The sequence below is a fragment of the Pongo pygmaeus genome, chromosome 16, assembly GCF_028885625.2.
Source record: "Pongo pygmaeus isolate AG05252 chromosome 16, NHGRI_mPonPyg2-v2.0_pri, whole genome shotgun sequence".
Lineage (NCBI taxonomy): Eukaryota > Metazoa > Chordata > Mammalia > Primates > Hominidae > Pongo > Pongo pygmaeus.
The window spans coordinates 91302051-91327215 of NC_072389.2; the positions used below are offsets into that span (position 1 = coordinate 91302051).

General features: G+C 39.7%; 1 protein-coding gene across 33 annotated transcripts in view; it reads left to right on the forward strand.

Moving 5' to 3' along the window:
* AKAP13 (A-kinase anchoring protein 13) overlaps positions 1-25165 on the forward strand; it is a 355124-nt gene that overhangs the window by 283458 nt on the left and 46501 nt on the right. For all 33 annotated transcript variants that reach the window (XM_063652839.1, XM_063652864.1, XM_063652866.1 and 30 more), the window contains 3 exons: positions 8453-8507; positions 11069-11201; positions 19485-19659. In XM_063652839.1, coding sequence (XP_063508909.1) covers positions 8453-8507; positions 11069-11201; positions 19485-19659 — 363 coding nt within the window. The remainder of the gene's footprint in view (positions 1-8452; positions 8508-11068; positions 11202-19484; positions 19660-25165) is intronic.

A 25165-nucleotide genomic window follows, 5' to 3' on the forward strand; every position in this document is an offset into this window, starting at 1 on the left:
GCTGGAGTACAGTGGCACGATCTTGGCTCACTGCAAGCTCTGCCTCCCGGGTTCACGCCATTCTCCTGCCTCAGCCTCCCGAGTAGCTGGGACTACAGGTGCCCGCCACCACACTCGGCTAATTTTTTTTGTATTTTTTTTAGTAGAGACGGGGTTTTACCATGTTAGCCAGAATGGTCTCGATCTCCTGACCTCGTGATCCGCCCAGCTCGGCCTCCCAAAGTGCTGGGATTACAGGCGTGAGCCACTGTGCCCGACCCAGATGATCCCTTTCTATGGCTGTATTTTTAACCTTTTCATTGCTCCCACCCAGAAGATGCTTCAAATAATAGAGAATCTGCTTGATTGCATCCCTGGAAACACATTAGTGGTGATAATGTTGAAAGGGGAATTGGACTCGTTAGATGTTTTAACTTCATATGCTTCTTAATGAGATTTCATTTTCCCCTTCATTTTGCATGGTTTATTACAGGTTGAGCATCCCTAATTTGAAAGTCTGAAATTCTCCAAAATCTGAAATGTTTGAGCACGAACATGATGCCACAAGTGGAAAATTCCACATATAAGGCCTTAACAAAATTATGTAAAATATTATATAAAATTACCTTCGAGCTATGTATATAAACTGTATATGAAGCAAATGAATTTCATGTTCAGATGTGGTTCCCTTCCCCAAGATGTCTCATCATATATATGCAAATATTCCAAAATTCAAAATCTGAAATACTTCTGACCCCAAGCATTTCAGAAGGAATACTCTGTGTATTACAAAGAAGGGCACTTTCCCATGGGGTCATTTTTACACCTTCGCTTATGGCATGTGAGTTTGCCAAGTTTCTTAAGCATGTTGTGATGGGAGTAGTAGCTTGTAGTTGTATGGCATGCATTAGACTATGACAGCTAAGGCCATCTTGAGAGCTGAACTGTGGCAGTTATATATCTGTACCAGATTTTTAAAAAGGTAAAGGATCTGTGTGACCAAAGATCAAGGTGGGCCTCTGGAAAGTTAGGCATCAGTGCTATTGAGGATATTTTATCTCTGTTTTCTGGATTTCTTCTCTCTCTGTGATGGGAATTTACTGAAATATGTATGTGTGTGTGTGTGTGTGTATATATATATGAATATATATATATATATTCATGAATATATATATATATATGAATATATATATATATATTCATGAATATATATATATATATTCTTAGCACAGTTCTGTTTGGAAAAGATAACATTGACAAACACATCAGAACAAAAATGTAACCAGACTTTTTGACATTTTTATTAAATTGTAAGACTAGAAAACATGCATGTTCATTAAATGCATATATAAATATAAACTTTAATTCAATTACCTTATAAAATTGAATTGTTGTGTTACCAGAACATTTCCTTTATATAATATATATGTTGGAAATTTCTGTATGTCAGGGATACTCTAGACACTCATCACATAAGATTTTTCCTTATGATCCGTGATTTTGTGACACATGAAGGAGATGTTCTTAGATTCTGGGTAATAGGGGCAGCTCATTTTCATTTTCTAAATCTGTTTCACATTTGGAGGCACATCAGAACACACATTGCAGTAGTATCTTACTTTTGCACAAGACTAACTGCCTGAGAAACTAGTGTGTATTTGTACCAACATTTCTTTGATCTGTTACTTGGAGTAGCTGCAACAGCAAACAGTAATGTCACTTAGCATTTATCTGGGGTATGGAGTGGCTTTCATAATAGGTAGGTACAGGGCTTTTTCTCTCATTTTATTTAGGACATTGAGATTCCAGAAAGTCGGATAAAGGGAAGTTCATTTATTAATGTGTTTATCCAGTAAATATTTGAGTACCTACTCTTTTCCATACACCAGGCTAGACAGTGGTAGGAGAGGGGTGAACTCACAGGTAGGGTTCCTTTCCTCACCACATTTACAGATGAGAACAAGTGAATCTAATAGAAAATGGTAAATGCAGCAACTTAAACATTTGATGTTATAGGACTGACAGACCTAAGGGGTCAGAGAAGGCTGACTGAGGAAAAGTAATATTAAAGTTTGGACCAGAAGGAAACTGGGAATTAGCTGGGTGAATTAGTATGTGGAAAGCAAGACTGAGGAATTTGGGCCCCTTGCCTGAAGGAATTGGAATCATTTACATTGATTAAATTGATCCAATAATTGATTAGAACACTTCAGGCTGACCATAGTGAGAATGTATTGGGAGGAGAGATTGGATCAGTAGAAGGCTTTTTTTTTTTGAGACGGAGTCTCACTCCATCACCCGGGCTGGAGTGTAGTGGCGCTATCTCGGGTCACTGCAACCTTTGCCTCCCAGGTTCAAGCGATTCTCCTGCCTCAGCCTCCTGAGTAGCTGGGATTACAGGTGCCCACCACTATGCCCAGCTAATTTTTTGTATTTTCAGTAGAGACGGGGTTTCACCATGTTGGCCAGGCTAGTCTCAAACTCCTGACCTTATGATTTGCCCGCCTCGGCCTCCCAAAGTGCTGGAATTACAGGCGTGAGCCACCGCACCTAGCCAGTAGAAGGCTTTTGCAGGATTCAAGTTACGGTAGTAGACAGTGTCCTAAACCAAGGCAGAGAGCAGTGGCAATATGGGAGGAATAGAGGTTGAGCTGGAAGACAAAGTGAAGAAGCCTGAGTGAAGTGTGATATAAGGATTCAGGGATGGTGCAAAGGTTTCCATTTTGATTAATGAGTTAGATGTTGGTACCACTCACTAAATGAAGGAACACAGGAGGAGGAACAGGTCTGCAGGAAAAGGTAAGTTCACTTACCTGCTTTTGGAGCTTTAGCTGCCTGTGGAACATCCACCCACAGGTGAGCAGGGAGAGGAATGAGCCTAGAGCTAAATAGAGAGATCTGGCTTCCAGATTAGAAAGATGTGAGTCACCAGTGTCTTCTATGCAGATTGTTGTTAACAGGTAGAGTGAATGAGGAGATTTGGGGTGAGGGAGAAGAGAGCCAGATACAAAATCCGGAGGAACACCACTACTGGATGTTTTTAGTAGACTTTTAAGGAAGAGAACCCCAGGTATGAATTGTGATCATTCTTATTTTCATAATCTAACAGGTATGTATTTATTAGCCAGATTTTTTAGAAGCTGCATTAGAATTCTGTATATTCAGAAATGGAGATGAGAATGTAAACAAATTATTACATCATTCACCTAGACAGCATTTCCCGGAACCGCATAGGCCATTGACATTATACTGTTTCACCGTGTGCTGAAGGCCCTGGCGTAATCCGTGCATGCTCTAATGTCTTCTGTGAACCTCCTTCTCAGCTCAGCAGCAGATGCGGCCAGCAAGGCGGATCTCCATCAGCATCTCTCCGCTCCTCCTTAAGTCTAAAACTCTCTTTTCTCTTGGCTCTTCTTATTCAAGTGATGAGGAGGAGGAGTTGCATAGTAAGTAAGCAACTTTGGTGTCCAGTGACTGTTCTTGAAGGTCTGACCAGCTCAGAAAATACTGTAGGCTTGGTACTAAGCAATTGTCTGGGGGCTTTTAGCCTCTTGCATGCCATCCTTTGTAAGTCATTTGTCTTTATGCTTGCCTCTGAGACTTGGTTTGGATAGAACATTTTTTGTCTTCTGTGTAGTACTAACGCTGAGCCACTGGCCTCCTGATTCCAGGGCACAAGATAATCTTTCCAGCACACAGATACCCTCAAAGGTGTAGGGGATGTGTTCCCATCCCATTGTGTACTCTTTGTAATAATACTGTGTGCTAATTTCACAAAACTTTTTATTTGACAATGTAAATTTTATTTTCCTTGTTTTGTTGTTCTGTCTCATGGGACAGATATCTAGATGTTCATCTGTGGTATTTAAAAGCTATTGTTACACTTCTTTTCTTCTCCTTTTCAGACCATTTCTTTAAAAATACCTTTCCTTTAAGATTAGACCCTGTGAATTAGAGGGAGGGAGTTATATACGTTTTGTGGGTTTTTTTTTTTTTTTTTTGAGATGGAGTCTCACTCTGTCGCCCAGGCTGGAGTGCAGTGGCACGATCTTGGCTCCCAGGTTCATGCCATTCTTCTCCCTCAGCCTCCCGGGTAGCTGGGACTACAGGCGTCCGCCACCAGGCCCAGCTAATTTTTTTTGTATTTTTAGTAGAGACGGGGCTTCACCATGTTATCCAGGATGATCTCGATCTCTTGACCTCGTGATCCATCCGCCTCGGCCTCCCAAAGTACTGGGATTACAGGCGTGAGCCACAGCACCCAGCCGGAGTTATATACGTATTTATCTCCTACTTTCTCTCTCCTTTTGAACTTTTATTTTTAGTTCTTTGGATAAGCTGTAGGCTTCAGATGAATACATTCTTACTTGATAATGCCTAGTATAAAAACTTTACAAGGTATCAATTTTAGTAAACTTGGAAAAGAAAGAAATTCCCTCTTCATGAAAATTACAGTCTTCAATTGTGCAAGATTTCTAGAATATTCCAGGATTGCTTTTAATGGAGAAACCACTTATAATAAAAAGTTAAATAAAATTGTTTTTATATAACTAGTATTATGAGTCTGAGACAATTACCATACCCGTATGATTAAGCACCCTAATTCCCTACCACTTGCTGATTCTAAGTTTCAGCAATATTAAGTGTTTCTCAAGCTGGCATTTTCACACTATTCTTAAAGGGAAGTGCCTTATGCACAGTAAGACAGTTTAGTTAATTTGGTTTTAAATGGAGGCCTTATTAAGGATTTGGTATATTTTTCACTAATAAAAGATGTTTGAAAAATAGACACAGAATAAGATGATCCCAGTTGTAATAGGAGGAAAGTTGTGAAAATCTGCTCTAACTTTGGGTATTCAGAAATTTTCAAAGCTGTTTCATTTCAGAGTTTTTGTATTAGGCCGGGTGCAGTGGTTCACACCTCTAATCCCAGCACTTTGGGAGGCCGAGGCGGGCGGATCACTTGAGGTCAGGAGTTTGAGACCAGCCTGGCCAACATGGGGAAACCCTGTCTCTACTAAAAAAAACAAACAAACAAATTAGCTGGGCATAGTGATGGGCACCTGTAGTCCCAGTTACGTGGGAGGCTGAGGCAGGAGAATCGCTTGAACCTGGGAGGCAGAGGTTGCAGTGAGCCGAGATCATGCCACTACACTCTAGCCTGAGTGACAGAGTGAGACTTCATCTCAAAAAAAAAATTAAAAAAAAAAAATCAAAGTATTTGTAATATACCGGGAAGTAGCCAGGTCAGCATGGCAAATAAACCAAGGTCCCAGTCAGGCACAGTGGCTCACGCCTTTAATCCCAGCACTTTGGTAGGCTGAGGTGGGTGGATCACGAGGTCGGGAGTTCAAGACCAGTCTGGCCAACATAGTGAAACCCCGTCTCTACTAAAAATACAAAAAATTATCCGGGTGTGGTTGCAGGCTCCTGTAATCCCAGCTATTCAGGAGGCTGAGGTAGGAGAATTGCTTGAACCCAGGAGGCGGAAGTTGCTGTGGCCAAGATCATGCCATTGCACTCCACCCCAGGCGACAGTGTGAGACTCCATCTCAAAAAAAAAAAAAAGAAAAAATCCAAGGTCCTGCTAATACAGAATTATGATCCTATAACAGCACTGCTCATTCAGTTAATCCGACACAATGGAACCCTAAAAATACAGAAGCTTGCAGAAACTTTTGAATCAAGTATCTTCTCAAAATGTGTTCCTTAAATTCAAAACTACTAGTAAGAATTATGTGTGGGCAGGGAGAACCAAAAGAAGGGAGAGGTTGGTTCATGGCCAAGTATTAGTAAATTTAGGAAACTCTGGGTTAAGCAGGTTTAAAATGCTAACGTTGTGTTACATTGTGGATTTTCAAGGCAGTGTTCAATATACTGTTTCTCCCAAATGTATTAACTAGAAAACCACAATATGTGCAGCACTGTATACAACATTTCATGAAACTGGTGTTCCGTGGAACACACTCTGAAAAATATCAACTGTGTCCATCCAGTAGTTCCACCCTGAAGTTCCTGGCTGTAGTATAAATCTGCAGGTTATTTCATGCCTTGAAAGATAATGTAGTTGAAATATATTATTTACCCACAATAATACTTTGCAGGCTAACTTGAATGACAAGTTTCGTTTCGTTTCATTTATTTTGTCCATAATTTTGTCATGGAAGTAGCATTGGTTGTTTTCTGCCCTTAGGTGCTCTGAAAACTTGATGACACTTTAGGAATTTCAGAGGCATTGGTGGATTAATTACTGTGTTCAGAACCACATCTAAAAGGTCATCATAACTTAACTAAAATTTTTAGCAGTGGAAAAGTTGAAAATATTATAGGAGTCATAGATTCTCCTAGTACTCAGTCGCATATGTGTTCAGTCTTTAATTTATTTCACACATATCTGCTGGAAGCTTATGATTGGCCCTGCTTTGTGTTGGTTGGTATTTTTCTGCATTATGAATTTTATTTTTATTTAGTTCATATTACTAGGGTGGTAACTTACTCTAGGTAATTGCTTAAATGTATAATAGAATCCAGGCAAGCTTAGAAAATTTAATGCTGCTCATATCACTGAAGTTTCCTTGGGCAGAAAAAGTTTTAAAACCACTGATTTAAACTATCCTCTTGATTTTTTTTTTTAAGTACACTAAGGCATCATGAGATTAAAATGCTGATATTTTATACCTAGATTATGCAGAACCTGGGGATGGATCCCAGATATTCTTATGCTGCTAATCTTTCCCTCTTACCTGGCTGTTGTTACCATGTGTTGTAAGTGAAATGCATAGAAGAAGAACCCCAAATTGGGAAAAAGGAAAAAAATACAGAAGGCAATCTTTTGAAGACTTAGAATTTGTTTTAAGGTTTCTTATGTATTATTCGTACCTGTTGGCAATTTAAATTTAGCCAGGTGCAGTGGCTCACACCTGTAATCCCAGCACTTTGGGAAGCCGAGACAGGAGGATTGCCTGAGCCCAGGGGTTCAAGACCAGCCTGGGCAACATGGCGAGTCCTTGTTTCTAAAAAAAATTGGTAATAATAATAAATAAAAATAATAACTACAGTTTTGGATTTCTGTTCAGAATCTAGAACAGTTTGAGAGTTGACTTTCAAATGCTGGTAATATGGGGGTTTTTTTGTTTGTTTTTGTTTTTGAGATGGAATCTCATTCTGTCACCCAGGCTGGAGTGCAGCGGCGCGATCTCGGCTCACTGCAACCTTGACCTCCTGGGTTCAAGCAGTTCTCCTGCCTCAGCCTCCCGAGTAGCTGGGACTACAGGCATGTGCCACCACGCCTGGCCAATTTTTGTATTTTTAGTAGAGAAGGGGTTTCGCCATGTTGGTCAGGCTGGTCTTGAACTCCTGACCTCAAGTGATCCACCTGCCTCTGCCTCCCAAAATGTTGGGATTACAGGCATGAGCCACCGTGCCTGGCCCAAATGCTGGTAATCTGGTAGTAGAACATCTTCAAATCTCTATCAGATTAAAGTTTTGCTTACGGTAATCTCAGAGATCCTTGAGACCAACCCCAAGGAAAAAGGAAGGTGTTTTGTCTCAATTGTTAAAATAGTGTTACAGAGTAACCTTTGTTTCCCTGGAATAAACATGGAAATAGTTCTATAACTGATCTCCTGAAAACTGAAAATCATTTATCACTATGACTGAGGCCTTGCTCTCATCTAAGTCTTCAGTAACTCAATCTTTATTAACATGTGGTAGATCAAAATAATAATATTCCTTCTGTTTTTTTCTTCATATTGCCCTATCTGACGTAGTCTTAGAATTTTAATGACCTGCGGCAGTTTATGGTCCAGTAGTTGTGGAAGGAAGAAGTATGCATCTGCCTCATTCATTTTTATCTCGATTAGCCTGGAAAGGACTTTGCCTTCTGTTTTATCTCCCTCATTTCACAGATGAGGAAATGAAATCCAAAGGTCTCATCCCAAATTAGTGACAGGGCCAAGACTTGATAAGCCGGTTCTGATGCTCTTTCCTGTTTGCTAATCTATTTCTAGCAATTCTCATGAAAATATTAGAGATGAGCTAGATCTTATAGAAACATATAAAAGCAGTATTAACAGGGATAAAATATGACATTTAATTTCCTATTCTGTATTCTTCCTGTGATGTCATCTCAGAAGGATGGTTTGTGCAAACTGAAGATTGATAAGAACTGGAATTAAACATGCTTCATATGTGTTTAAGCATTAGAAAAAGTTATTTGGAGTCTTTTTAGTTACTTGAATCCTGGATTAAACTTATTTTCTTTATGAGACATTCACTACCTACTTCTGGTTCTAATTTGAGGGTTTCAGGTTTAATTTTTCCTTCTTTCAAACCTTTAGAAGGAGGAGGTACCATGTGCTGACTTTTACATGCTGCTTTTGCTTTAGCTGTGTCATTGTGAATTTATAAATATTCTACCCGTCATCAGTGTTAAATTTTTTGGTTCTAACTTTTCTTCTGCCTTGTTTTCTAGATTCACGGCCCTTCCACAGTACCTTCCACAATACCAGTGCTAATCTGACTGAGAGGTACTATAAATTTGTTACTCCTTTTTCCAGAAATAAAATGAAGAAAATTTAAAATCTCTTAGGCCATTTAATTACGTAAACTAAGTTAATTGAGCTTATTGGGTTCTTCTTTGAGTGATAAATTTGGAATAATGATTAAAAGTGGTTTTGTCATGAAGGCTATACCTTAAAGTTAATGTCTTCAGTAGTTTTCTTTTATTAATTATACTGTCCTCATGATAAAAATTGGTTGTATTTATTGATGTGAGGGTACACTATTATTTGATTTTATGAACTTGTGCACCCTTTGCTTATGGGGATTTTTAATTCCTAAATCTAATAGTCTTAACAACATTTTGTTTCATATTAGTGTCTGTGTGTGTGTGCAACTTATAATAGTCTTAGCTATTTTAAGCTTTAAAGCGGTTTTCTTCTGTGTACATGTAAATGATACATAGCTCTGTCAAAGTAAACGAATTGATTTTTTTTTTTTTTGAGACAGAGTTTCGCTCTTGTTGCCCAGGCTGGAGTGCAATGGCGCGATCTCGGCTCACTGCAACCTCTGCCTCCCAGGTTCAAGCGATTCTCCTGCCTCAGCCTCCTGAGTGGCTGGGATGACAGGCATGTGCCACCATGCCCGGCTAATTTTGTATTTTTAGTAGGGATGGGGTTTCTCCATGTTGGTCAGGCAGGTCTCAAACTCCCGACCTCAGGTGATCCATCTGCCTCGGCTTCCTAAAGTGCTGGGATTACAGGCGTGAGCCACCGCGCCTGGCCACGAATTGATTCTTTACTTGACAGCAAGCAAGATTTCTGTTCTGACTCATTATTTTTATTTAGGTTTTCATGCTTATGAGACGGAATATTCTACTTGAAGTATAAGTGGGGTTCCTATGGCTGCCCTGCAATTTTTTCTGAGTCGCCTTCTTTTTCACAGAGGCATCAGTTATGATTGTGATTCAGAACCCTTGCAATGAATGCTTCTCTTTGCACTGCTTTTATAGCTTATTTGTTCTTTCTCCTTTCTAGAGCAGTGGTTTTCATACCATTTCCCCCTTATCTTAAAAACAGACTGCTGTATTTTGTAAACAATGCATATATAAATAAACTGACTGTTGACAGGACCCCTTATGGTGCTACTTCTGCCTGCCACCTGCCCTCTCACAGAGGCCCTAGAGGCAATCACTGCTGTTCTGTGGGAAACGTCTAAAATAACTATTTTAGAACACCTAAGCAAAGTAGTATAAATGGATGCCTTTTCTATATAACAGATTATTTGAATGCCCAGCTGTTTTTTTGTTTGTTTGTTTGTTTGAGACAGAGTCTCACTGTGTTGCCCAGGCTGGAGTGCAGTGGCACAATCTCGGCTCACTGCAACCTCCGCCTCCCGGGTTCAAGCAATTCTCCTGCCTCAGCTTCCCGGGTAGCTGGGACTACAGGCGTGTGCCACCACACCCGGCTAATTTTTGTATTTTTTAGTAGAGACGGGGTTTCACCATGTTGGCGAGGCTGGTCTTGAGCTCCTGACCTCGTGATCTGCCTGCCTCGGCCTCCCAAAGTGCTGGGATTACAGGTGTGAGCACCGCACCTGCCCCAAATGCACAGCATTTAAGAAAATCAACCATTGCAAATTTCCTAAGTTAGAACATGTCCATCTTGGATGGACTTAGATTTTATGTAGGCTTCTTGAACAGGTAGATCAGTAAATCTGAATCTACGTAAAACTCCTAAAATTGATCTTTCAACACTGTGCCTCAATTCTGCCTGCTGCTCAGTACGTTCCCTCCTAAAATTGAACCTAGCTGTATGGACCAGTCCACGGTCCTGATTGTCCCATGTGCCAAAGGCTAGAAAAAAGTTGTGATCTCTACCGTTAAGGAACTTGGATATGTGGTCAGTCATAAGATTCCTTGGTTTGCAACTCCTATTAACAAGGAGTTATATGTCATTCTGCTACATATATGGGTTTCCTTTCAAGCACCCATTTGTTGCAAAGGAGTTTGTAGGTTGAGTGCTATTGTAGATGAATGGATTCCATATAAAATAATTACTGAATAATTGACAGGCTCTTTTTAACATGAGGTCACTGAAAATCCATAATTAAAACATTAAAAATGGGCCAGGCGGTAGCTCACACCTATAATCCCAGCACTTTGGGAGGCTGAGGTGGGAGGATTGTGTGAAGCCAGGAGTTCAAAATCAGCCTGGGCAACATAGTAAGACCCCATCTCTACAAAAAAATTTGAAAAATAGCCAGGCGTGGTGGCATGTGCCTTTAGTCCCAGCTTACTCTAGAGGCTGAGGCAGGAAGATTGCGTGAGCTCAGGAGTTCAAGGCTGCAGTGAGCTATCATCACACCACTCAGAGCAAGACTCTGTCTCCAAAACAAACAAGTGAACAAGAAAACATTAGTGATGGATCTAAGGAAACTTAGCCAAGTTTTGATAACAGAACCTGGGTGTTGCGGCATACTCTGTTGTATAAAAAGCCATTCAGCAGCCTTCATCTACCTTTTATTCTGCTTCACTTTTATTTAACTTCTGTAGCCCTTTAAAAAAATCAATCTTCTTGTTTTTATTTAGTATCACAGAAGAGAACTATAATTTCCTGCCACATAGCCCCTCCAAGAAAGATTCTGAATGGAAGAGTGGAACAAAAGTCAGTCGTACATTCAGCTACATCAAGAATAAAATGTCCAGCAGCAAGAAGAGCAAAGTAAGTATCACTGTGGGCATTGCTTGTGATCACCTCAGTAGGATCCTGTCACAGCCTGCATTCACACCAAAACTGGTTAAATCATGGGGACATAAATGGAAATAAATTCAGGATTACTCTCCGAAATCACCTAATATTTAAAGGAAAATAATAAGAAGAAAAATAGCAAGAAGTGGAACTACCAGTTACTGAGTTTTCACTATATGCTAAGTGCTTTCCATATATTATTTAACCCTTTCAACAACCCTATCAGGTAGGTATTATCTCTCTTTTCTAAAAGTGATGTGCCTTACTGAGGATGCTCCTCTAATGTGAAGTAGTAGTTCAAACCAGATTTCTTTGGTTTCAAATCCATACTCTTAAACCACAGTGCTTAAATCTGTAATATCAGTATAAATGCAACAGAAGGATTTTATGCCAAGATCAAAGGATTGAAAATATTTATATTTGGGTTTAGAGGGAAGGATTATCCCACAGAAGATTACAAGAACTTTTAAGACTAATATGATTTCTTAGATCTATTTCTAATTAGGAGCATTTAGAATATATTCTCTTAGTGATTAAGAGATTAAATAAATGTTTAAACCGTGTGTGTGTGTGTGTGTGTGTATAGAAGGCTCCACTGTATCGCCCAGGCTAGAGCACAGTGGCGTGACCACAGCCCACTGCAGTCTTGAACTGCGAGGCTCAAGCAATTTCCTGCCTTGCACCGTAGCCTTCCGAGTAGCCAGGACTACAGTCATGTGCCATCGTGCTGAGCTGTGTTTAAATTTGTTTGTAAAGATGAAGTCTTGCTGTTTTGTCTAGGCCGGTCTAATGCCTTACCTCAAACACTCTTCCCGCTGCAGCCTTCCAAAGCCCTGGGTGTGATCCACCGTGCCCAGCCTAAAGTAACATTTTTTATCTAATTATTTTTCACATGCTCATTATGGAAATCTTCAAAATCTAAAAGTAAAAGAATGAAAATCTCCTGGAATAACCCCACTTAGAGATAACTACGCTTAATGTTTTGGTTTATACATTTCTAATCTTTTTTAAAAATGTATTTTCAAAAGAAAGGGAGAAAAGAAGTTCACTTTCTTATACTGATTCCCAGTGCTAAACCTAAACTGATTCCATTTCAAGTCCGTGGGGAAAAACTTTTCGCCTCTCATACCCTATTCATCTACCCACAATACCCTCTAAAAAAATAAAGACATGAGTAAATAAAAATTTGAAATCAGTTAAGGAACTCTTGCAAGGAATCACTGAGTGTATGTGTGTGTAGTATATACATGTACATACAGATATATACACACATGTACATACATGCATACTTAGAAGTAAGGGAATAAACAAACATTGAATTCAAGAATATTGTCATAAAAGGGCATTGCCTCCTCCCTCACAAAACAAGGTGCACTAAGCTTCTGAAGCCCTCAATTCAGTGGGCTGATGGAAATATAGCCAAAGTATTTTACCATGTTTTGTAAGATCTCTTGGTTTAGCAAATACATTCAAAGAAATTTTTCCACAAAACCTGCCACAAGAATTGTGTTTTCTCTTCATTTCTCCTGTGCAAGTACAGAATGGAGAGAAAGTAGGCAATCAGGGAGAGATGCAGAGTCTAGCAGATTATTTCTAGCATAATCACACATTTAACTTCAGACTCAGCCTTGTTTTATAATTCCAAAAAAAAAAATGAAGGTCAAAGAATACTGCTTTACCAGTATTCTACATATTTACATATTGGCAGCCAGGCTTAAAATAGAGCCTTACCTATTTTACTTACCACTGCTGGCTTGGATACTAGTTGGTACCAACAAAAGAAAATCCCCTTGGACAGATCAATATAAATTAGCCAAGTGTTATGAAAGGCCTTGTATAGTCTTAGCATTCCGCCAGGTGTTAACAGGCACCTAAGAGAACTAAAGCTCACAGTCCTGACCTTGAAAAACTTTATGATCTAGTTTGGATGCATTCAAAATGTTTTCGTTGTTTTTTATTTTGCTTTTAAACTACCGAATCTTGTCTTCAAACAAGCTTTTCGTGGAAGACCAATAAATAAGTGGAGATTCCCCCTTTCTAGCCATCTCTCCAATGTCATGGAGTTTTAGGACAGAGCAGTGAATATACCACTCATCTCATGGATAAGGTAAAACATACACATGATAGGAAAAAAAACAATGTAAGTTGGGATTTAGAAACTGGACCCTGACCTTTAAAAAAGTCTCAGCCCTCAGCCTAGCCTCCTTATTGTACACACTGAGGCACAGAGATGTATGCTTCACGTCACACAACCTCACACAACCTCCTGTTACCTGACTTCCAGGAAGTAGTACTCATCATTTTGTGTTTAAACAAAATGTTACTATACAGTGTAATTTTTTTCTTTTAACTTTTTTAATCTGAAAGGACTGGAGTTTGCTAGGAGGGGATGAGCAGAAAGGACAGGAGAAAACATATTTTGTGTTAGACCGAAATCTGTGATCACTGGTAGAAACTTTTAGTATCAGTTGACCTCTTGCCTCTGATCATCTCCTTTGTCAAAATGACAACACACTTTTGCAGTTGAGATTGGTTCCTCTTTCAGACTTGGCTTCAAGATTTGATCTCTTGGGGTCATGCTGTCTTTAGCAGTGGAAACTCAAAAAATTACAAATTCGTAACCCTGGATTGTAGTCCATTTCCCATTACCAAGTGTTTAGAGTGCCCTAGTGGCAACTGTAAGTCACCTTTTATAGTGAGTTGTTATTAGCTCACTTTTAAATAAAATTGGAACAGCTTGGCTTTTGTCAATATAGCAAAAGATGGATTTTTTAAAAGGTGGGGGTGGGGCACAGTGGTACACACCTGTAATCTCAGTACTTTGAGGCTGAGATGAGAAGATCACTTGAGACCAAGAGTTCAAGGTCAGCCTGGGCAGTATAGTGAGACCTCATCTCTACAAAAAAATTGTAAAATTAGCTGGGCGTAGTGGTGCACACCTGTAGTCCTAGCTACTCAGGAGGCTGAGGCAAGAGGATCACTTGAGCCCAGGAGTTCAAGGCTGCAGTAAGCTGTGTGCACTCCAGCCTGGATGATGGAGCAAGACCCCGTCTCTTTAAAAAAAAAAAAAAAAAAAAAAAGAGAGAGAGAAAGGAAAGAAATAGGGAAAATAGTAAAAGCACTATATTTTGTGTTAAATACCCTCACTATGCTATGTGTCTGCATAGCATTTTACCATGCAGAAGTACTGTGTTTTCTAAATGGTAACATAAAAATTAATGAACATTAAATTTTCTTAACATAGTGATGCTAACTCTAATCTTGTTCTTAACTATTGAATAATGTTACTTCTCCATAATGTTAACAAATTGAAAGTGCTACTATGGATATTGACACTGATTTTTCTGTGAAAATGATAAATTTTCAGTTTTTAAAAATTATTTTTTAAATAGATGCTGTGAGAGACCGTCTGATCCAATTGTTTTATTAATCCACCATACAATAAAACTAGACCTACATCTTTTAAAGGAAAAACTTAAGCATCTACTGAATATAATATTAAAATGCCACCTGTAACTCTTAGAAAAGTGTCTAAGGATTATTTGAAAATGTCTGCTTTCCTTTTGCATGATATATATATCTTTATGGAAATAGGTTATAGTGATTAACCTAGATATATTCCATTCAGTTGTATAATTGTGATGATAAACAGTTCTTAAACGTGTCCAAAGAAGCCAAAAGCCAGTAGGCAGTAAACTGTTCACATTCCTAGGAGGGTAACATATTTTGTCTGGAGCACTGGGTTTTGTATATAAACTTAAGAAATTGAGTCCTTGATCCTATGTCCTTTTGAGAATTATCACCTACTGGCATAAGTGATTAGATTAGATAAATATATTGAATGTGCTTGTGGAAGATGGGGGGGTGGTGCTAAACAGGAAGTATAGCAGGAAGACTGGCAGTTTCTGCTTTTGTCTTAGTATCTTTGAGAGATAGTGCTGTTTCCTGCTAAGTAATTTTGCATGTTACAGAGCATTTAAACACTCATATCCATGGTGTTTGAGTTCACAAAGGGAGTGTGGAATGACCCTCTTCAAACCATCCTATCACACTGGTTTTCTTTTTTCTAAACCGCAATTACTTTTGCACCAACCTAATACTAAGCTTTCCTCTTTGTAGACAAACAAGAGGTGGCTAGAAATGTTTTAGACAAATCTATTTGATTTGAAGTAGGTATTTTTGAGTGCACAGGTTAAATTCCTGCACAGCTGCAAGTATATTACATGACTTTGTAACAGGACATTTAGTTACAACTCCTAGGTCCTGTGGTCTGTATAAAAAAGAGCTGTACCCATAGGCCTTTCAGAAGTGCCTCCTAGAGTAGTGTTTACAAAGACTTAATTTTAAATATAATTCTCATTCCTTCTTTGATTAAAGATCTGTAACATGACAGTTGTTTGATCATATCATGTTTTCACAGTTGTCCAGAGTGTTCTTTTTATTGTAATTACATGTATAAAGGGGTATTTTTGGAAAAGTGAAGAATCACCTTTGATAGTGTCCTAGTGCAGTTGTTACCTGCATCTATCCCTGTTAAATACCGTTAGCCTGTTTCCCCAGCACACAGCTAAAGCATTTTGCCAGTTGTTAAACATGGAAAAGTCAAACTTCAGAAAATAACTAGTCACCACTTTACACCAGGTGACTTCACTAAAAAGTTTTCTTATGAAACTCACTGCATTTTATAAAATGAGGAGTCTATTTTAAAATAGATAAGATGTGTTCCTTAACTTCCCGTGTAAAAACTTGGCCTCAAACCTTGCTAGAGTTCTTATATTGCTGCTTAAGCCCTGTCCACACACACCGTTTTTGCGGGGAGTGAGGTCTTGTTTCATTTCCTGTATCCTTTGTAACAAGGATTGTTGGCTTTACCAGCAGCATTCAAACAGTTAAGACTGTCTTAAGGAAACAAGCAGCCTCAGCCCTCCCTCCTTCCCTTTCTCAACCAGTCTCTGGCTTCCTCTTACGATTTCACTAATGGCAGCTCAAAGCTGCTGAGCTCTGCCCTGACGGCATGCGCCCCCGCTTCTGTGAGAGCACGTTTCCTGGCATGGGGGTCGAATCATGTCGATAAAATGGGGTCGGTTTCATGAAGTACCCCACATAACAGTGAGATTCATAGGACCAAAGCATGGGGAGGTAAGAGCCTGACTTCTTTAAAGCACTAAATTCTAGTAAACACAGAAAGAGCCAGTGGAGTTGGTTGTTTTGTTTTGTTTCTATCCTGGGAAGAACTAATTTGGATTGTTGCAAAGGGAAGCTATTTCTTATTTATTCAGGTTTGAAGAGCATTGCAAGGCTTGAGAGGATAAGCTGGTTGCCATAAAAAGATTTTTTAAACGATTGAAGTATAATTTAACTTTCCTGAGCAAAAAAATCAGATGCTTTTCCATTTAACATTTTATGCATGGAAAAACCTTTAGCAAAATTTAGTTAAAAGAAAGAAATTATTTGAAAAAACCCAAATTTAGTTGTTGATTATTACTAAAGTTTTATGTACTTTAGCGATTACCAATTTTCACTCGGAACAGCTTCCTGTTTTGTAAAGTGAAGGAGTTTTTCTCCGTTCCTCTCTCCTTATTTTTTATAGTTCAAAAGTGTAGTAATTTGGCTCTTAGATATTCATTATATGTATTTGATTAACAAAAGACTTCACATGAATCATAGATCTAGCAATTATTTACCATTTCATTACAGTGGATGGGTTCTGAACAGAAAGTCAGAAGACCTGGGTTCCCATTTTGACTGTGCTGATCGTCTGTTGTGTGACCTTTTGCAAGTTAACCAACCTCTCCAGTCCCTGGCAGCGTAGTGCAGTGTATGAGAGCTGAGCTTTACAGTCAGCCAGATCTGAATCTTAATTTCAGCTTGAGCAGTTATTGGCGTGTGGCCTCAAATGCATTATTAAACATCTCTAAGCTTCAATCTCTTCAGATGTAAAATGGAGATAATACCTAGTATTATCATTGGGTTGTTGTGAGAAAATACATGTAAATTGCTTATTACAGTGCTTAGCACGTAGTAACTGTTCAGATTTTTAGCTGTTATTTATTATCTTTATTCTCTATGTCATAAAATGCTCACCCTGCCCACTTCAGAGTTATTGAGTCAGATGAAATGATGTATGTAGAAGACATGTATTCAAAATGTAAGGCATTTAGTAGTTGTCATGATCACTGACTTGGGACACCCATTTTCCTGGAATTTTTTTAGGACATAACAATAGTATTGGCAATAGGTAAAACCTCCTACCTTGTGAATGGTAGTTGTTTGTAGTCCAGTTGGTTTGAAAGGAAATTATTTCATTGATACTGATTAGCCAGCCAAGTACTCTGCCAAACAGTGCTTCTAAAGGACCTTTTATGGAGAACATGGTTATATCCCCATGGTCCTGGCCTCCTAAGGATGGTGTCCATCTGAAATGTCCCTGACACTTTAGATATTTAATTAAGGACCCACCACTCATCAGTAGTTCTTCAAGTTTTCAAGGTTTGAATTCCTTTCCATTCCTCTTCATGACTGTGTAAGCTCTGATAACAACCTCTCTTAGGTTGAGGCTTGATGTCATATGAGTCCTCTGCTTTCAGTCTGTCTCTAGAACATTTCTGACATTTCTGCAGTATTCTTGAGGTGACATGGCCAATGTAATCTGGCAGTTAGAGCTCCTGACTCCCAGCCCAGTGCCCCCACTGTTCACCCAGTCCGATCTCTCATTTGCTGGTGTCCCCTGTGCTTTGTACCTGGCCTGGTTATGGCCTGCTCAGTAAGTAGAAGCACCTGGGCAGTGGCTGGGCACACAGGAAGCACAAGATGTGTATCAGTTTCTGTTGCCAGTCTGACAAGTGAGGGAAAACCGCAGGAAAGAAAGGAGCTTCACAAAAGAGGTCAGAGAGCACGGCGTAGGGAGCTTATCTTTCCAACCTAGGGACACTGCCTGCCTTCCTGCCTTCCTGCGCCCCTAGGTACTCAGGGTAGAGGAGTGAGCTACTAAGCTTTGGGACTTCCTTTCCCTGGGACCCTGTTTTCTTAAAGGAAGTGACCCTGTTGGTAACTAGCTTGAGGAACAACAAAGGTGGTTTTTGAGAAAAATTATTAACAAGCCTCCTTCCTGTCATCTGTGCATTCTCCTATCCTCCCTGCCCTGCACCGTTGTCCTTTAGCCACTCCCCTATTTCTTGTGTCTTCCCTGCTCACATCAAAACTTCCTTTCCCTTACTGCAAGCAATACCTTTCTGTGTTGGCTTAGGAGAATAATGAGCTAATGAAACTCATTTCCAGTAAATTATGAGTAATTAATAATATTGCTAAGCATTATTGTGTATTCACTGTGTGCCAGGTACTGTGCAAAATGCTTTAGAAATGTATTATCTCACCTAATTGTCATATGTTTTAAAAAACATATGAGATGGGTATTTTTGTGATTATTCCCATTTGACAAATGAGAAAACTAAGGCTCAGAGAAATAATTTACCTAGGGTCACGCTATTACCAAGTAGTGGTGGTGGTGGTGGTGGTGGTGGTACCTGAATCTGAACCAAGGTCTGGTACCATTGTCCGTATTCTTAACCACTGTATGGTTTTCCAGCCTCCCCTTCTTATCAGTCTCCTCTTGCCAGTTTGAAAATTAGGGCAAAGTTAATATTTACAAACCTTAAAATTGTAATTAGTAGAAACTGAAAATGTGTATGTGGGGCATATTTAATATTTCTAACTAGAGTAAAGGAGGAAACTTCATAGGTACTCCGTCACTTAGGGATATGCGATTGATGTGAAAAAGAGAGGAGCCTCGGTAATTTTTCATGCCACCCAGGCATCTTTTTCTCCCTCAGGCTGATCCCAGAATTGCTACCACCCTTTTTTCTGCCCTCTGCCTAAAGCTGGCCCTAAACCCATGACTCTCTTCCTGTGTGGACTGTGCTGTAGCTTGCTGAGGAAGGGCTGTGCTGAGGTGTCAGAAGCCTCCTTGCAGTGCTGGTCCTTAGGTATTGTGTCTATCGATAGAAGTAACCAATGAATAAGCCACTGCCAGAACTTATTTCTGCCTGCCCAGTTTTCGTGTGAATTTTCTAATGTAGCTTGCATGCCAACACCTTAATTTAAAAAAACAAAACAAAACACTTTGCCCAGAACTTTGTTTCTCACTCCTGTCCAAAATAGTCACCAGCCGCTGTTGACCACATGCCATCTGGGTGCCAAGGTAAGGAGAAGGCCCTCCAGTGTTCAATTAACTGTGAATTCTTTTCTTTTCTTCGGCAGGAAAAGGAAAAAGAAAAAGATAAGATTAAGGAGAAGGAAAAAGATTCTAAGGACAAGGAGAAAGATAAGAAGACTGTCAACGGACACACTTTCAGTTCCATTCCTGTTGTGGGTCCCATCAGCTGTAGCCAGTGTATGAAGCCCTTCACCAACAAAGATGCCTATACTTGTGCAAGTAAGAGACATGCTTCTTCCTCTTGTAAGATGGAACTCTGTTGGCTCAAGAAAGCTCATTTCTAGTTTCCTGTCCCTACTCCTTATCTGTTCCTCATTTATGTGGAGAAGTAACCCTTTTTATATCTCTCTTTAGACATGATAAAAGAAAGAAATTCTAGATATATAACATACAGCCTATATTTTTTTCAGACAGCCCCAATTTCGAATACAGTCAAGATGGTTCAGCTTAGTTTTTTAACTTTACAGTGGTTCAAAAGCAATACATATTCAGTAGTAACTGTACTTTGAGTACCTGTACACTCATTTTGTTTTTCACATTTAGTGCAGTGTTCAATAAATTACGTGAGATAGTCAACACTTTATCATACAACTGGCTTTGTGCTAGATAATTTTGGCCAACTATAGTCTAATATAAGTGTTTTGAGCATGTTTAAGATAGGCCAGGCTAAGCTATGATGTCCAGAATGTTAGGTGTATTTAAATGCATTTTTAACTTACAGTATTTTCAACTTACCGTGGGTTTATGTGGATGTAGTCTCATTGAAAGGATGAGGAGCATCTGCATTCTTTTCTATGATCTCTAAACCACTCCACATTTTAAAAGTCTGTGTCAGCATCAAAATTATCCATAGCCCCAAACCCTAAAGCTACTCAGTGGTCTTCTGTTAGATCGTATGTGCTCATTTTTATTCTATTACTTTGGTACATGCTTCAACCATTACCAACATTAAGCCATAGTGACGGCCAAGGGAGAGCACCTCCATGCTCAGAGACATTCTATGCTGACCTGCTGAAAGCCAAGTCTGCTAACTGAGCATTGTTCCTGGTTTTGATAAGACACTCTCAGGCAGGAGTTGCTTAACTTTTTCTGTACAAGACCAGATAAAAAGTATCTTAGGCGTCGTGACCCACATGGTCTCTGTCACAATTCTTGAACTCTGCAGTTGCAGTGCAAAAGCAGCCATAGACAATACATAAACCAATGAGTGTGATTCCAATAAAACTTCCCTTATGGATAGTGAAATTTGAATTTCATAAAATTTTTGTTATGTAATAGTTTTTTGATTTTTAAAAACTATTTAAAATGTAAAAATTATTCTTAGCTCATGGGCTATACAAAAATAGGCTTCAAGCCACATTTAGCCCACAGACCATAATTTGCACGTTTTTGCTCTAAGGCAATGCATCTCAAAATTTTGTCAGTGCACAGATCAAAAGTAGTATTTGTAGAGCATACCAGGGTAAATCAAGGAGGCTGCTTGTGGTCAGAGGTGACAGTCTGGAGTCCCAGCCAGCCCAGTCACCCAGAAGGCTGAGGTAATTAACATGATATTATATCTATAACCAATTCAGACAAAATAGTGATGAATTCAGATGTCAAGGAGCAACTCTCAGACCATGATGTCCTGAAATCTTGTTTTCAGTCATTTATGTTGGATATCCCAAGTAATTTCTTACTAAAAATAGTTAACTTACTGAAATCTGATTTTTTTTTTTTTTTTTTTTTGAGACAGTGTCTCGCTAGTTCCCCAGGCTAAGTCTTGACCTCCTGACATCAGGTGATCTTCTGGCTCAGCCAGCCTCCTGAGTAGCTGGTACTAGGCATGCACCACTGTGCCTGGTAGAGATTTGAAATGTTTAAAAGTGTATTTGGGCCAGGTGTGGTGGCTCACGAATATAATCATAGCACTTTGGGAGGCCGAGGTGAGCGGATCACCTGAAGTCAGGAATTCGAAACCAGCCTGGCCAACATGGCGAAACCCCATCTCTACTAAAAATACAAAATTAGCTGGGCTTGGTGACACCTGCCTGTAACCTCAACTACTCGGGAGGCTGAGGCAGGAGAATCGCTTGAACTTGGGAGGGGGAGGTTGCAGTGAGCCGAGATCGTGCCATTGCACTCCAGCCTAGGCAACAGAGTGAGACTCCATCTCAAAAACAAAAACAAAACGTGTATTTGGACAGATTGGAAGTTACTTCTATGATGATTTCCACTCACTTTCTTGCATGGAAGAGAAGGAGTGGAGTTACAGCTAGCACACAGCCTGTCTAATCTGTGCTGCAGTTCCTGTCACTTTTTGATATGACTGACTTTATGACACACATTCATGTAAAATGATTTTTATGGATGTTATACCCCCAAAGTAGTCAGCAACACTATTTGTTTTACTGTCCTATTTTTTCAAAAGTAACAAAAAACCATGAGAGCTCTCACCCGAATCCTCATGCATCCCTGTGGGCAGAGATCACACGCATTAATGTCATCCTTCATTTGTGACTTACCAGACCGTTGAGAGCCACTGCCACGTAATAATTTCATGTAACCTCTAGGAAACAAGAGACTGTCACTGTTCAGTATTCCTCCAATGTTTATTTTGGAACCCAGGTTCTAATAGGACTCTTCTGGGACACCAGTCAAAGGTCTATAGTTTAGTTTTTTAGCCACTGGACACAGTTAGCTTCTTAGTACTGGAATAACCTGGTTGCCTAGAGCAGTAATCACCAAGCATTTTATAGCATGTTCACCTATTATTAAAACATTTTTAGCATACTCACATAGGATACATACATAACATAAAAATTACATACGAGTCCTACTGTGCCATACTTTCAAAGAGCTCATTCTAAAAATAAGAGAAGTCTCAGAATTACCATTTTCTTGTTTTCTGGTTAGTTATTAGTATGATTAATATTGTCTTTGATTCATTACTTCTTTGAAGGAATTTGTGTAACTCTCATCATTTTCATTTGATTTTAGTTGAAACCAGGTAATATAATCCATAAGCCCACTTTATTGGATACCTATATATTTCCATTCATCACAACATGTTGAAAGTAAACAAATGTGGATTATGCATGCCCAGCCCATCTCCTGAGTGAAGAACACCCCGCTCCCTTAAGAAACCTCTAGTGTCACATATAAAGTGAGGCTGCCTAACATAAAGACTGAGCGAGGCACCCGCGTATCAATTAGACGTTAACTCAGTTTTTCTTCTACGTTAAGAAGTCATTTTAAATAAGAGCTGTTAAATCTTCCTCCTGTGTTCCAAGGGATCATTTTTTACATCCCTCCTTGCAATGTGCCAGTTCTTCTTTGGAGAGCACTGATCTCAGAAAAACGGGAAGAGGCTATATTTCTTGATTGGCAGTATGAAATTAATATTCAGGGAACTTCGTCAGTAAAGCAGACTAGATACCTGCCTTCCGCTATAAAATATAAAATGCTAAATAAAATCTATTTTTTAAAAAATTAATACATAGCTGAACCTGCCAAATAGAAAATTCCTGAGGGAACTCAGAGCAGTAAAGAGCATGCCCCCTCATTTGGGGTCACGATGTGAGGCCTCAGGGTATGTAGTGGGAGCTGGGGCTGAGACCCCTGTATAAGAAATGCTGTTTTAAGACTAACGTCCATGATGAAGGGCCTTGAAAAATTCTACCCACTGGCCTTGAGAAGCAGAAAGGAACCTTGCAGTCTCCCCAGATCCCTGAGTGAGAATTGATGAATCTGGAGTCCAAGTTTACACCGTCTGTATGTGCTGGAACTTCAGGCTAAGAAACTTTCACAAGAGGTTTCATGAAATTCCAGTTTAGGAATGACAGATCCTTGAGGTACCCAGCCTGTAGCAGATGTAGAACTGCTCCATTGGGTTAGGTTGACAAATCAGTATACCCAAGGCTACTGCAGGAGGAAAAAAATCCTATGAAGCCGAGCTCACAATAAAAGATACATAGATGCTACATAAGGAAGTAAACCACCATGAGGAAGAATTAGGGGATGTACAAGCAAGAGATGTTGAAAATCACTAAAAGGGGCCGGGCGCAGTGGCTCACGCCTGTAATCCCAGCACTTTGGGAGGCTGAGGTGTGTGGATCACGAGGTCAGGAGTTCAAGACCAGCCTGACCAACATGGTGAAACCCCGTCTCAACTAAAAATACAAAAATTAGCCAGGCGTGGTGGCGTGCACCCTGTAATCCCAGCTACTCAGTAGGCTGAGGCAGGAGAATCTCTTGAACCCAGGAGGCAGAGGTTGCAGTGAGCTGAGGTCGCGCCACTGCACTCCAGTCTGGGCGACATAGCGAGACTCCATTTCAAAAAAAGAAAGAAAATTACTAAAAGGATGAAACGAATAGAATCTATAATGGAAGAAAAAGACGTAACACCTAATGGGTAGATTTAAAAACAACTGAGTAAAATTTAAAGCATGGAAATAGTCATCGAAAGGTATTCATGGATTTTTTCAAATGTTTCAGCATATTGTCCTGATTTATAATTGTTTATAGAGGAAGAAGATGGCTTCTACTCTGTTGTCTGCATTAGTAAGGGGAGAGCTTCAGTCTAGAAAATCTTAATGACTTCACACTGGATTTATTTTTTACATTTAATCATCAATAATTATACCCTTAAGTCCTTGATCTTATATGAAGTCAATCAACAAAGTTCATTTGACTGAATTCTGCAAGCTACTGTGTTTGATATGTGGTTCATTCAAAAGAGTTTGTCAACAAATATTTATTGAATATCAATATGAGCCAGCCACCCACAGTGGCTTAAAAAAAGGAATTCTAAAATGATCCTTGGTACTTATTTATTGTAACATTGTTTATATTCTGGAAAAATTGAAAGCAATTTAAATATCCATCCATAAAATATAGTATATTTTGTATAGTATATAGATGGATAGGCTGATACTGAAGAGAGAATATAAGGGCCAGGCACGGTGCCTCATGCCTGTAATCCCAGCACTTTAGGAGGCTGAGGCTGGCGGATCACTTGAGGTCAGGAGCTGGAAACCAGCAGAGGTGGTTTCAACGTGGTGAAACCCCATCTCTACTAAAAATACAAAAACTAGTCGGGCATGGTGGCGATGCCTGTAGTCCCAGCTACTCGGGAAGCTGAGGCAGGAGAATTGCTTGAACTTGGGAGACAGAGGTTGCAGTGAGCCAAGATTGAGCCACTACACTCCAGTCTGGTGACAGAGCAAGACTCCGTCTCAAAAAAAAAAAAAAAAAAAAAGGGGGAGAGAGAGAATATAGGACAAATCAGAGGTTGCCAAACTTTTTCTGCAAAGGAACCAATGGTATGTTAGGCTTTGCAGCCCATCAGGTCTTTGTCATGACTACTGGACTCTGTCCTTGGTAGCACAAAAGCAACCATAGACAATGGATGTGATTGTGTTCCAATAAAAATTTATTTACAGGCCTGGCACGGTGTCTCATGCCTGTAATCCCAGCACTTTGGGAGGCCTAGGCAGGTAGATCACTTGAGGTCAGGAGTTCAAGACCAGCCTGGCCAACATGGTGAAACCCCGTCTCTACTAAAAATACAAAAATTAGCCGGGAGGCTGAGGCAGGAGAACTGCTCGAACCCGGGAGGCGGAGGTTACAGTGAGCCAAAGATCGCACTGTTGCACTTCAGCCTGGGCGACAGAGCAAGACTCTGACACACACACACACACAAAGGAGTGAAAAGGATTGAAAGCAACAAAATAGTATGTAGTCA